Here is a 15,032-nt window from a genome sequence, read left to right on the forward strand (position 1 = left end):
TTCCACTCTACACTCTCTTTAATCCTAGACCTAGAGAGCGCGGCAGGAGAACGACCGCGAGGCGAGCTTCACTTTCTGTGAAGCTGTTATAAGCGAACGGTGTGTTATAATAAAGTTAATAAAGTGATATAAAGACATTATATCCGAAGTATTAATTCTATTTCCTGAAGCCCAATATCATCATTTACTTTCAATCTACTATCGATTAAGGTCCTCGTGTACTTTCGAACTTCCCTCGTCGTTCATTGTTTCGCAATCGTTCCATCATTTTCGAAAGTGATAAGTACAAAATTTCAAGAAAACATTGACCCAGAAATGCTGAAGTAATATGTACATACATAGACTGCATGTCGCGGATATCGTCGGCCGGTTTGTAGATGACGATCGTAATACATTACAATAACGATCAACAGCTGTTCTGCTTTTTAACTTTGAATATAATACATATAGAGACAAGGGATAAAAATTCTGTCGTGAAGAAACGAAGATTTTTCATTAAAGAATGTGTGGATTTGTGTTAGTGAAAAAAGTGAATATTGTACGAAACAAGTGCAGTGATAAGAGAAATTTTGGCTAATTAGTACTGTAAATTGGATAATTCAAACAAACAAAAGATTGAAAAAATATTATTTTAATTAATTTTGTTGGATGATCAATCATTCAAATAACGATAATTCTATTTAACCTATAGTGAATGCATCAACTTATCATAGCGATGGTCCCTAAAGTCAAAAAACAGATTATTCACCTTTGTCACTCACTTAGTCATAAAGTCATCCTCCCCCACTAGGTTAAAAATATGTATACATATACAGGGTGTTCGACAACAGGTGGGAGATTTTTTAAGGAGTGATTTTAGGGATCAAAATAAGACGAAAATCAAGAATGACGAAATAGCGTTTGCGTCTTCATTTTCCAGTAATTAACGTTTAAAAATTCGAGTAAAAAGCGCCTAAAACTTGCAATCTGCCCAGAATCAAGCAATAACCAAGAATCATTGAATAGTAGAAGTTTACCTCGTGCTACTCTGTTTCTCGGTACTGCAGCATTCGGCTTTCTCTTCTTGGTTATGACTGTACCCACCCGTACTAACCTGACGTTCAGTCGTCGGTGCTGGGCAGGTTGCAGGTTTTAGGCGCTTTTTACTCGAATTTTTAAATGTTAATTACTGGAAAACAAAGCTGCAAATGCTTTTTCGTATTTATCTCGATCTCTAGAATCACCTCTTAAAAAAATCTTCCACCTGTTGTCGACCACTCTGTATATACTCCGTGACCATAGGTCCTCCTCAGAAAGAAAGATTTAACTAGCGAGTCGTGTAAGTACTTATCGCGTTCCATTGCGTATTTCTTCATACACGTAATTCTGTTAGTTGAGTTCGGCGTGAAACAAGAAACTACTTGAATAAATTTTCATATTTAAAAAGCAGTCGTTTCCAACACTGTTGACTACCCGTATACTAATTATCATACAAGGTAACAAATTGGAAGCTCGAAGTTTGAACTTTATTATGTTTTAATTCTTATGTAACCAACTTCAATATATAAATGTCTGATATTAATAACGATTTACTACTTGAATATCCGAAGAACGATGTTTTTTATGTACAATCTGCATTGTTTCTTAGTAATGTAAAATACGATGCCGCAGTACTTAGAATCTATAACAAAATAATGAGTAATTTAAACATTTTAATTAACTTTCAACGAACAGCAATATCATGTGTAAAAATTACATCAGTTGAAATTAGAAGCTTCTATACATATAAATCAAAGTGCAACAAATCAAAATAATTAATTACGATTATTTGATTTCATTACCGTTGTGAAAGTTTCTAATGATACTGGAAAGAATCCGCATGCAGTCATACAACAGACTCGTCTTGATCTCTGAATGACCATTAACAAATCATTTCGAAGCATTTTACCAAATTTCGTCATCGGCAAGTTTGTCCACATTGTCGAGTACGCTGCCACAGCAACTTTGTCACTTTGTTCGATTAAACCGTGGCAACTATAAGTGAACATAAACAGCAAAGACGTGCTGCCCAAAATGAGACATATGAAAATAGCACGTCTTGTAATGGGAGCATCCGCCTGTATGGAGTTGAAAAACATATATTTATGTGACGCATAATTTTTGTTAAATTGAAATTTAAAGAATTTAAAGAATTTTTTTAATTAATACAAACCAATAATATTTGGTATCCAAACAAACATATCAGTACACTGAAGACTGTCACTTGTCCAAGCACCATTACCGTGTACACTTTTTCAAGCAAATTGCAATAGTTAATGAGCACCTGGTGTTGTCTTATGCAATTTTTAAATTTCTCGTAAAATTCTGTAGTACAATATGCGGAAGTCAATTTCTCGTTTCTTTCTTGATCCGTAGCGCACAATTTTTCGAATCTATATTGAAGTATACGAAACTGACTAGCTACGTGTACGCTTAAAATACAAAACAGATTGTCAAAACAAAAGTAACACACTCCGATGTGATACAAACTTATCATCTGAGAGAAAAAGGAATTAAATCAGGTCGATTTTTGTGACTATATAATAAATGAGAATTATGAAAAATCGGAGTACCTGAAGAAAAAACATGATCTCGTAGTAAGGCGTTATTGACAGTGAGTTTAACCACATGTTAAATATTAGTATCCTGTCCGATTCATTCTTCCCTATATTCGCTAAAATTCAAATTTTTTTATTTTATTGGAGTGTATAAATTATTATACGACTGATCGGGATTTTTGTCACTTTTTAACTCAAAATCTAGATAATCAATTTTGACCATTCTTTGCAAGCCGATCATAGCGGTCACTGTGAGTGTTTGTATAGAATAAAATCAGAGATCGGTGGTGTCCTTGAGGAATGGTCACAGAAACCGATACCCATGTTAAGTCTATGAGGGAAATCGGAATTACGCTATTGCACGAGCTTTGAACTTGTGTTCCGTAAATTAAAAGTCGGGTTGTTTTGTTTTGTTTTGATCGACTTTTAAATCACAATATCGCTCCAGCCACAAAGTGGATGGCGGCCTAGTTATTTTTCCATTAATTCGTTTCTTATTAGGTGGGTTAAATTTAAAAATAAATTAAGAATGTTATTTAAACTTACATACGATTGCCGTCACAACATAAGCGACAACTGCACATTCCCCGATGAAAGTGACAGAAATAGTGAAAAATGTGCAAACTTTTCTGCACTCAACTAGAATCGCTTTCTCCTGAAGATCGTATTTACCATTCCAAAAATGATCGCGCATGTACACAATTAAATTAATGAACTCTAATTTGTGCGCTAGTATAACGTATATTTTGAACACAGTTAGGCAACAGCTTAGAATGTTGCAACTCACGTAAAGTGTCGACTGCAATTATCACATGATTATTTTATTCAATGCATTATTATTTAATTTAACAAAATTTTTAAAAACAGATTCTATAAATCTCGTTTATATCCTTTCCTAAGGAAGGCATCAGAATTGGCCTGACCCCCCCCAAAACACAAACCGAACCCTCTACCAAAAATTATTGGAATAAGTAAAACAAAATTTGTCGGTTTATGAATAAAATTATGAATAAAAATTTCAGACTTTGAATAATGTTAGAAGACCTGGCTCGTCTCAAATTTATTCGTTGAAAATATATTCACGGATACGTGGACTCACACTAAGATCTCCCCAAGAGAAATAGAACTCTCTGCACTCAACGAGCGAAGAAAACAAAGTAACCCAAATCGTGTAAAATATAGCCACTTTTCTTTGACGTTCCTCTGTGTGATTTTCCGCTATCCATAAACCGATGCACTTCATGTAGAAGGTTGACAATTTGATTGACGTATCCGTGTACCTCTCCTCTTGCATATTGAACATCAAGTGTCAGATGTTACAACTCGTTCTTTTTTCTGTGCGAATTATCCTGATAAGATGACACCGCTTTAATTAATTCCCTTTTCTATTCATAGTTAAAACGTCACGTTACATGTGAAAAGCACAAGAAGTCGTAAGTGATGAGCTGCATCATTATGTTGTCAGTGTACTCACGATCGAGCTCCGTGATACATACCACTGTTCGTTATTATTACAATTTTCATTATACAGTAAAACCTGGATAAATTCAACGAAAGAATGCTTGGATAAGTGAAACATCGCTATCCCCTCCACTTGGGGGGATCCCCCTAGGCGAACCGAGCCACTCGTCCAGGAAACCGTGTAATATGATGTTCGAGCGAACTATTTCCCGAATACCTTTCGCGACTAACTTCTATTATATTGCTATTCCTCTCTCATCGGCGCCCGTCCGTCTCTCTCACGCCGTTGGCTCACTCTCGTGGCAAGGAAATTCTCGCAAGCAGCTTTCGGAGAATTTAAATTGGCAAACCCTTTTTTTGGCGCTTCGCACGAACCGAGTACATACTTCGGCGAACCGCAATAACGCGGATTAGTTTAAGTGAATGGTGGATCGAAATATAAACTTTTTGTTCATTTTATCTCTAAGACCACGTGTTCATTTATTAAATACAACGAGTTTTTGCTAAGATTACGCAACACGTTGTTGTGGAGTTCATTGCTTCCGCCTTTTCAAGAATCCTGCGCTTCGGTAAACGCGATCCGGCACCTCGCTCATTTCCTAAAGATTTCCAACCGCGGAAAATACGCCGCGACGAAATTTGACGGAACAATGATCCTACCGTAATATTGGTGTGACTAATACTAATTCAACGATAAAACCTTTTTATTTTTAACCTTTTCTCAATGAAACTTTTACTAACGCAATTGTGAGATTTTTCTGATTAAAATGATACCAAACTCGATATAGGTTGAATTATATTTATAAACAATAGTAATAGAATAAACAACATAGAATTGACACCACGACTGAATATAAATGATATCGGATGAATACAAAAGATGTGCACGGACACAGAATCGGCATGTCGGCTGAATAGAAAACATGTGTACGGATTCAGAATCGACACCTCGCTTGGATAAATGAAACATTAAATGCCCGGAATCGACTCCTCGCTTGAATAAATGAAACATTAAATGCCCGGAATCGACTCCTCGCTTGAATAAATGAAACATTAAATGCCCAGAATCGACACCTCGCTAGGATGAATGAAACCTTTGAAACGAAAGCCGACACCGCGACTGGTTTTGATTTCGATCTATCTTGCTTTTCGCCAACTTTTAACATCAATTTTAACAAGTAATTATAATTGAAACTATCTCGTGTTTGGTACCACTTTAATCACAAAAATCTCACCAATGCGCTAGTAAAAGTTTCACTAAAAAAAAGTGAAAAATAAAAAAGTTTTTTGATTCAATTAGTATTAGTCACACCGATACGTTTCGGCTCTTTCCTTTGATTATCGGACCTCTCTCTTTCCACCACTGTCTGTCCCTTTCTATGTTCACGCTTGGCTGGTCGTCGCGTGTAACCCGAGATTCGACACCTCGCTTGGATAAATGCAACCACTGGGTCCCAATCTTGGTTGAATTTATCCAGGTTTTACTGTACCTAGTATTCGTATCGCAGAGTGAACCTTATTGCTACCGCACCCTCATCGGTAGCTACTCCCCGTACATAACACAGAGGGTTTCGTGATCTTGGAATCATGCATCACTCATCGATTCCATACATTATTGATCGAACGTTTCATTGTTCACCCCTTTCTTACGTACAGTCTCAAATAAGACTAACAGTAAGTAGAAACCGCGAATGCTAATATCTCAAAGCGACTAATCGTTTTGGATGCATTGCTATAATCTGCATAAGATTTTTTGCACGACTTTGTTATCGAAGTGTATTAGAAATTCAGTATGACTTTCTTCGGCAACGACGATATTTCCATCAGTGCAACGTCGTTTTGAATGATGCTTGTGGGATTTTGGCAGATTGTCAATCGTCGGGAAGAATATTTGATGATCCTTTCCTTAATTTACACAATGCTATCGGTCATTTTCATGCTTTCGATTCAGATTCTTAATATCCATCAATCTTGGGAAGATTTAGGGGTAACTTTGTTACAGTAGGGACATCTAATTTTTCGTGAGCTTCTTAATAAGAAAATCGGTTTTGAAATGTACAATTTTAATGAACTTTACAAGTAACGAAAATTTAGAGCTGTTTTAAATGGTACTTGGGAAAATTTCGTAATTTGAATTTTGTAATTGATCCTCATGTTTTTTCTTTTTTTGACACTTCCCATATTTTACATTAAATTGTTATATTATATGTTCAGTAATAATTATGTTCGAATGACAATTATTTTATTCAAATAATCAACATATGAATTTATTATTATTATTATTACATGGCTTTTCTTGGGCAAAGCCCAAGATGGCGTTTTGCAGGAGGGTTCCCCTCCTATATTGCCCAACGAAAATCAGCGGCCTTTTTAAATTCTTCTCTAAATCCGCACATAGTTTAGTACGATTATACCAATCGAAATCATCCATAGTTTTTTCCATTATTCTCACATTTCTTTTTTACTTCCTTTTATGTACTCTTATTTTTCCATTCATATACATTTTCTCTTTATTCATTTTATTCGTATTCGCTATCTGCTTATTTTTGTTGTCAACAGCACACGGTAACCCATCATCTTTTGGCGAAACCGTGCCCACTTAAGCTTGACTTCGGTGATCTTACGGGTACCGGTGTGGCCTAAGTGGCTAAGGCCGTTGACAAACATATGAATTAATGTCAAATCAAATTCTTCAAGTTATTACACTCTTACACGATACATATTTATAGTTAATAATTATTAATAAATGTCAAATAATATTTTTTAAGCAACCGCTTAAACATAATAATGCCCCTATTGAAGATATTCGTTCTGCTTCAACATCGAGAGAAATCATTTTACTTAATTGAGTACACGAAACGAAAGTTTCTGTATGTGAATTATTTATCTGCTTCTTTATCTTTCTAATTGTAGCGACTGTTGTTTCCTTCGTTATTAATCCAATTATTGGTGAGTCGTGCTATAATTATGTCATTTGATACGAAGAAAAATAAATTATTATTGTTTTCATATCAGCAAATATTGGAAAGTACGAATCTGATAGAGAATTGCCATTTTATATAGAAGTTGATCTTCCACTATCAATGACACCATGAAATCATCTTCTTCTTTCAGGTAATATATCTGTTTCAAACCAAATATCGTTAATTCGATACAAGGTTTCCATTTCTTGAGCGTTTCAATTCATTTTTCATAAGTTGCAATTTTATACCCCATCATCTTCGGTTATATTTGTTTCGACAATTTTTGATGCATCGTGAGCCTACACATGGCTGGAGAATTTCAGATACTGCAATATAGAATATCAATCAGGAGTGTTATAAAGGATACGGATGAACTCAAAGATGTATCGGACAAAAGTTTGTTGAAATTCACAGAAGATTATTACATCATCTTTAAAAATTACATTAAACAGCATCAAGCTCTTATCGCCTATTGCGATCAACTTGAAAAAGTATTCAGTCTTCTTTTATTCGTGCAACTGTTTTGGTTCAACTTGTCCATTTGCTTGAATGAATTTCAAATACTTCTGGTTAGTATACAATAACAGTACGTAATAAATTTGTTGCAGGCGTTATGTATCAAGTGAAATTAAACTGTTTACAACCAATTTATTTATTATACTAATTTTATAGCCGAATGCACCGGACAGACGAATCATCTTTTTCTTCCACCTCCTGAGCATCATATGCCACTTATTTATGTTCACGTACAATTGTGACAGTGTCATTCGAGAAAGTAGGAAATTGGCCCCGACTGGACCATGGGTCTTTACCCAGCAATAAAAATGTACAAAAGTTAAGAAGAGATTTGGTAATGATCATCATGAGATCCAATACCCCTTGCTGTCTAACAGCCTATGGATTTTTCATTGTGTCTCTGGAGACTTGTACCAGGGTAATTGAAATACATTATTACAATTTTATTGCACAAGATTATTATTTATCAACCATTCAAAATGAGTGGCTTCTGGATTATTCTTATTTTAAATTTACAGTTTATTTATATTCAGTAGTTTACTTACTTACTCCATAAGGATTAAAAATTTCCTCTGTTTTATCCTTCTTTTCTCTACATGTTATTTATCCATTTACTTCTTAATTCACAAACAATTAGCGTCCTTAGCCAACAGTGTATTCTCTTTTAACAATTATGAATTTATCTCGTAGCATTGCACTAATTGTTCATCATTTGTCTGTTACAGGTTCTCAGTACAGCAGCATCGTACTTTACACTTCTAAAAGGAATAAAAGGAAGACGAAACCATATCAATTCTCTTCATACAGAGTTTCCACTACTTCATCATAGATGTTCATTATACGTTTAAATAAATTATAGAGAACTTTTAAATGTTCCCTATGTATAGTACCCTATGTAGTAGTGCAGCTGTTGATCGTTATTAACTTTCACATAGAGTCTCATCTCGGGATCATGCATAGCTCATCAATTCCTTCCGTTACTTAATAAATGAAGTCGATCATTTCACAATTCACTCCTTTCTTCTTTCGTCGTTTCGAATAACTGTGCACAGACTGTAATAAGGATAAGTAGAAAGTGCGGATGGCTATACATCAAAGAGACTGATTGTTCTGGGCACGCTGTAATAGTTGGTACACAGTGTTTAGCAGGACTTTGATATTAGATCGTTATCGTCTAGTGATTAGAAGCTCGGTATGACTATTTTACGAGTCGACGACGTCTCCATCACTTTCACGTCGTTTTTTATGAAACTCATAGGATTTTGGCTTGCTGCCAATCGCAGTGAACAACGGCTCAGAGACGTCACACTGTTTTATACCATGTTCGCGATTCTTTTCGCCTTGTGGATTCAGACTGTGGATTTCTATCACTCCCGCGAAGATTTTGGGGTGAGTGCGAATGATTCATTTCAACTGTCAACTCGTATGTTAAATATTTGAAAGTTTGTGTTTTTGAAAGATGTATCAACCAGTGATGTTTAATATTGTGTGTTGTGTAGTTGATTAATTTTAATTCGTGAATGTAATAATAACATTATTCATTTTCATTACACATCCAAACGTGTGAAGTAATTTTTAATATAGTTCGAAACATTATTGAAAAATTTGTTAAGTTGCCATTATGAACTGTATGTCATTTACAGTTTAAATAATTGGTAAAAACATTTAATGCTGAGTAATGTTTCCTCTTTGTCCGTAGGCTTGTCTTTATAATGCATGCAACATTTTGTCGCTGACAGTGCCAATGTTTAAGATACTCGTTCTGCTTGTGCACAAAAAGAAATTTTTTAATTTAATTACATATTTCGAGCGAAATTTTCTGCATGCAAATTATGACAAATACGAAGCATCGGTGTTGGCCAGTTGCAAACGCCAATGCACTTTTTTCATTTGTATCTTTATTTTCTTTACCGAAATCACCGTTATGTCTTACATCGGTACACCAATTATTGGTAAGTCGTATCGCAATTGGCACACTTTATGAAGAATTATTTACGCTTTTATTTCAGCGAACATCGGAAAGAACGAATCTGAGAGGGAACTTCCGTTCAATATGTGGGTTAATTTGCCAGTGACCATGACACCGTATTTTGAAATCTTTTTCACTGTGGAGGTACCTACTGTGATTAGTATTATTTCAAAAATTTAATTTTCAGAATATATATTTTTATAGGCTCTATGCGTCTATCACATTGGGTTGGCATATTTTTGTTTCGACAATATATTATGCATCCTGAGCCTACATCTGGCTGGACAGTTTAAAATATTGCAATATAGATTATCGAGCAAATATATTGTAACCCATGAAAAGAATTCGGAGAAGAATTGTTCGAAACTTTTAAACGATTCTTATGGTACCTTTAAAGGATGCATTCGACAGCATCAAACACTCATCGCGTTTTGCAATCAGCTTGAGGAAGTATTCAGTCTGATTGTACTCGTGCAAGTCATGGCATTCAGTTTGTTAATTTGTCTCGATGGGTTTCAAATGCTTCTGGTTGGTATACACCTGGAACAATCATATTATCAGCAAAATTATACTAAAATTGCAATCCAGTTGCTTTAAATTCTATTATATTTATCGATAACATTTTCTTTTATTGTTAATGAGTTTTTATACTTTGACAGATTATTAATTTTCCTATAAAGGGTATAGCCGGGTTAAATAGGGAAAACGGCCCTTGAACCAAATTAAATTCAGAAGAAAGAAGATATCGAAAGAAGATATTGTACACCAATTTTCAACCCTTTATCTTAACCAGGGGGGCAGTAAGGGAGGATAAAAGAGACGCCAGATCGTGCCCCATTTCTCCTATTTAATAACATTCGAAAATTCTGAAAAAAATTCTGATACACTATAAACATGGTAGCGCACATTAGGAAATTTTTTCAGATTTTTTCATTGCAAATCCTAGTTGTAAAAAATGAAAAACCGAACAAAACGCGATTTGTTATTGAAAATGTAAGAGCACTACTTTTATATTACTGTGATAATAACATATTAGTATAACTATTACTCTTGAATTTTTCCAGATTTTTTGTTGTGGTGCAACGTAGTTAAAAAAATCAAAAACCAATTATTTCGCATGAAAAAGTAACTTCTACATTGAATTTTTATTTCCTGTTTTTTCAGAATATGTATTAAGTACTTTTAAATGGATTCACATTCATATTCTAAAGGAATATGGAAATAAAGGGTTGAAAATTGGTGTACAGTATCTTCTTTCGATATGCTATCGAATGACGTATTCTGAATTTAATTTGGTTCAAGGGCCGTTTTCCCTATCTAACCCGGCTATACCCTTTATCAGTAATTTAAAAGATGATTGGTATTAAATTTCTGCATTTAATTTTCAACTTGATATCATTTGCAATCCATATATTCAACTATTCTACAGGCAGATCTGCCATTCAGACGACTTATCTTTTTCTTCCACTTCATGGCGACCACCTGTCAATTACTGATGTTCTCGTACAGTTGTGACCGCATCATTCGAGAAAGTATGAAATTGGCCCCGGCAGTATATTCTGGACCGTGGCTCCTTTTTCCCATAAGTGAAAACGGACAGAAGATAAAGAAAGATTTGATAATGGTCATCATGAGATCTAATGTACCCTGCTGCCTCACAGGCAGTGGATTCTTCATGGTGTCTTTGGAAACCTACACGAAGGTAATCGAAACGCACTGCTGCATTACAACATGGAAAATAACAAATACTCACGTTCTTTTGTTGCAGGTTTTAACTACAGCTGCATCCTACTTTACACTGTTACAACAAACCCAGGATACTATTAGTTAGTTCGTAGTATTTTATGATTGTAATATTCTGCATGCTCTGCACAGAAAACAGTGTATGATTGTTGAACAGAATGTAAATGAATTATTCGTATCTGTTGCATGATAAAAACGGTACTACGAAAGAAAAATAGTTATATTTCTTCAAATCAAATTGTTTGGTATTTGATCGTTGTTTCATGTCATGGCATTTTTCTGAAATTTTCGGTAAAATTTTGAAATTTTTTAACCGTCTTTGAAAAAAGTTTAGTCAATTAGAATCGGGGTCTTTACAGGGGATGGGACTCGTGGCGCTTCCTGGACGTCCGTGCAATACTTCGCGGGGGAGTGCGCGAGGAGGATTGTCGGGGGAAGGGAAGTCTCACAGGAAGGTTCACTACGTTACGCGTTCGAGAATGGGACTAAAAAGGGACAAATGGGAAGGGAAGGGGCTTGGACGAAATCGCGGTGTATCGTGCGCGAACGAAAGGACACGCCAAACGCTAAGCGCCAACTGACGACGGCTCGTCGTCGCCGCTGCGATGAGACCGTCGCGTCGCAGGGAATTTTTGGAGAGGGGATTGGCCGGTGATCGGGATCGGTAGGGCTGACGGGCCTTGGGCTCGACGGTAGATGGTCCCACGGTGTCCTTTTGTGGGGGGCTGAAGGGTCATCGTCGGCCTCGGGGCGGGGTCCTCCGGGGGTTGGGGTTGCAGCAGCGTTGTCCAGTCCTTCCGTTGCCCCTCCCGGCCCGATACCGGCGGGTGGGAGAAAGGGATAGGGGTTAGGAGAGGGGTGTTAAGGGAAAATCTCGTGCCACCTTGTTACAACATATACACATCTTTCTTTTTCCGGGGGTTTGTTCACCGATTACTCCGAGATGGATGACACAATCAGAACGAAACCTTTTGCATTTTGTAGAGTATGTCTTCCGATTGGTCCCGTTAAAAAAACATTTTGCATTTTTTCATTGCTAAGGATTATGCACCGACATTTCGTATTAACCTAATTTCATAATTCACCTAATCACTTTAAATCACTACATGTCATCGTACAACAATCACAGCACTCCATCACCAAAATACTTTGCAACTAAAAATCATATTCCCCTTTTATCTGCATGATCGTTTCAATCATTTCTTCAATTCTAACTCTCTACCCTACAAAGTTCTATCCAGCACGTAGCCACTATTTACTGCATTGAAAATTCTCTAATACCGTAGCCTGAATCATACATAAATCATCGATCAGGAACTTCGCAAACAGCATGATTATTACCAATGTAACATAGTAGCACGCAACTCGTCCCTTTATCCTTTTTTCTCTACAGAATAGCAAAAGCAGCAGATATTACCTGTACATAGAAAAGTTTACTGAAGATTTGTACATCAAAGGCATGTAACAATGTATTGATTCCGTTCGTTATATTCTTATAATTGGTGGGGTGTGTGCATATATAAGACAAACGACATCCGATCGTTTGAATTACTTATCATGGGGTCGAAACACACCACAGATATTTCTATTAATTCAGCTATCTTTCATTTGAAGGTGATGGGTATCTGGTTTGCAGTTAATCGCATGGAGAAATGTTTCAGAAATTCTATGGCGATATGTTCCTTCATCTCAATCGTCATCATTACATCGCTTCAGTTCAGAAGTATTTACATTTGTTGGGAGGATACTACCGTAAGTAATATAAAATTTTGTTTACGAGTTTTTAGATAGTATCTAAGGTTTATGGTAAAAAAAAATGGTTCTTCGTGTTTTCCTGATTATAGTTGAGCATTGCTTTCACATGCCAGGCTGTGGCTATGCTCCTATGCTTCCTCAAGTTTTCTTTAGTGTTTATTCAGAAAAGGAAGTTTCTTCAATTGATCGAGTTTATGCAGACGAATTTTTGGCATTCGAGTTATGGTGTTCACGAGGAACAACTTCTTGCTAATGTGAAGAAAATCTGCATTTACTTCATCTGTACGTTTTCATCCTTGACGCAATTCACGGTTCTTTGTTACATTTTCAGACCTGCTATACGTGAGTACTGAATTCTAACATTGTAAATTTCCGAAAAATTACAATATTATTTGCGTAAGTTTTAAAATAGTTTACATGGGTATCGTTTTTGTTTATTTGAACAAAATTGAAACTATATTCTAAAACACATGTTAGGAACAGGATATCCGTTGTTTGATGAGTAAATTATGTACAATTATATTTCAGTAAATATTGGAAAGAATGCATCAGATAGGACGCTTATTTTTCCCATGTGGTTAAATGAATCATGGAATGAGACGCCGTACTTTGAAATAGAGTATGTGATACAGGTAGTGGTAATTTTTCGAAGAGTATTCTCTGAAATCTAAATGTTGTTAACTATAGTAGCGAACGAGTACACTAACTATAGTAAATCAAGTCAACGATTATTTAATCCGTTGTAATTAAATTAAAAATATCTCTACACAAAAAGAATTTGTTCTGTACGCAAAATTAATTTTAAAGCTTCATTAAATTTTTTTTGAAGTATTTGATACTGTGTGTCCATAGGCTCTCAGCTCAGTCCAGGCTTCCATTAGTTTTCTCTGTTTCGACAATATCTTCTGCATCATGTGTCTGCACGCAGCTGGTCAATTTCGCATATTACAGTACAGGATGACCAATATTCACGAAGTGCAAAATGCACCTCAAAATAGCAATAATGTAAATAAAAACGTGTTGTATTTATCGGAGATTTGTTTAGGCGCGTTTAGAGATTGCATTCGGCAACATCAAACCCTCATTGATTTCTGCAAATTGGTCGATGAAGTGTTCAGAGAGATTATGCTTTTGCAAGTGTTAATTTTTAGCATGTTAATGTGTTTGACCGGATATCAAACATTTCTGGTTAGTGTACATCCTGAAAATCTTTTATAGTTTCATTAAAATAAATTTTATTAGAAGCTTTTCTTTGAAACAAGGTGCACCATAATAATGTTATACTCTACAGGAGACGTTGAATGTTTCAATGCGCATTTCTTTCGCATCTTTATTAGTGACGAATATATGTCAACTTTGGATGTTCACATACAGTTGCAGTAACATGACGCATGCAAGTGTAAACGTTACTTCAGCAGCGTATGGATCCCCTTGGACGAATCAGTCCATGGATAAATTTGGAAAAATGATACGAAAAGATGTGCAGTTTGTCATTATGAGGTCGTCACGAGCCTGTTACGTAAATGCTTGGCGATTTTTTCCTATTTCCCTTGAAACATTTACTAAGGTAATTGAATTAATTTCATTATATATCATTAATTGATTAAACTTTCCTTTGTGTCTTGCAGATAATGAGCACCGCAATGTCGTATTTCACGATATTGAAACAGAATACATTGGATGCAGCAAATACATAATTTCGTAGTCGATAAATGCTTGAAAATGAATAAAATACTATATAATTGGCATAGAATATAATCTGTTAATGACGTTTAATAATTATGTATTATTCTCTTGCAGCATTCCAGAAACACATTTTCCATTTTTCTACGAAAAATTTTTTAATACTAATATACAATTAATTTTGTAGGTACATAGAATTCAATTAAAACTTATACCTTGATCATGATTCATCAGGTCACCTCACTTCCCTATATGTATTTCACCGTTGACTGACTACATCAGAAACACCATATGGCCAGGAAGTTCATATTCTTCTTCTATCATCATGTGAAATAGTGTAATTGCTTTTTAAACTCTAAATTTCTA

The 15,032-nt window shown here is 35.5% G+C and overlaps 2 protein-coding genes and 1 long non-coding RNA gene across 3 annotated transcripts; 2 read left to right on the top strand and 1 right to left on the bottom strand.

Annotated features, from left to right (window-relative positions):
- Window positions 1–1,447: 1,447 nt before the first annotated feature.
- LOC117604018 (odorant receptor 13a-like) lies at window positions 1,448–4,798 on the bottom strand. The gene is made up of 6 exons (XM_034323687.2): window positions 3,676–4,798; window positions 3,123–3,375; window positions 2,592–2,692; window positions 2,192–2,515; window positions 1,821–2,096; window positions 1,448–1,660 (listed from the first exon to the last, which is right to left on the bottom strand). Exons 1-6 carry the CDS (start codon window positions 3,877–3,879, stop codon window positions 1,601–1,603), a joined length of 1,218 nt encoding a protein of 405 aa, XP_034179578.2. The 5' UTR covers window positions 3,880–4,798; the 3' UTR covers window positions 1,448–1,600.
- Window positions 4,799–7,319: 2,521 nt separating this feature from the next.
- LOC117603978 (uncharacterized) lies at window positions 7,320–8,370 on the top strand. Its single transcript, XR_013062981.1, has 3 exons — window positions 7,320–7,569; window positions 7,673–7,934; window positions 8,242–8,370. It is a non-coding gene; the product is annotated as an uncharacterized LOC117603978 (long non-coding RNA).
- A 16-nt stretch (window positions 8,371–8,386) lies between these two features.
- LOC117604010 (odorant receptor 13a-like) lies at window positions 8,387–14,680 on the top strand. Its single transcript, XM_034323678.2, has 10 exons — window positions 8,387–8,905; window positions 9,216–9,468; window positions 9,526–9,629; window positions 9,690–10,013; window positions 10,915–11,187; window positions 11,254–11,311; window positions 13,512–13,621; window positions 13,836–14,171; window positions 14,275–14,550; window positions 14,612–14,680. Exons 1-10 carry the CDS (start codon window positions 8,711–8,713, stop codon window positions 14,678–14,680), a joined length of 1,998 nt encoding a protein of 665 aa, XP_034179569.2. The 5' UTR covers window positions 8,387–8,710.
- The last annotated feature ends 352 nt before the right edge of the window (window positions 14,681–15,032 follow it).

This window comes from Osmia lignaria, chromosome 11, assembly GCF_051020975.1.
Source record: "Osmia lignaria lignaria isolate PbOS001 chromosome 11, iyOsmLign1, whole genome shotgun sequence".
In the NCBI taxonomy this organism is placed as follows: domain Eukaryota; kingdom Metazoa; phylum Arthropoda; class Insecta; order Hymenoptera; family Megachilidae; genus Osmia; species Osmia lignaria.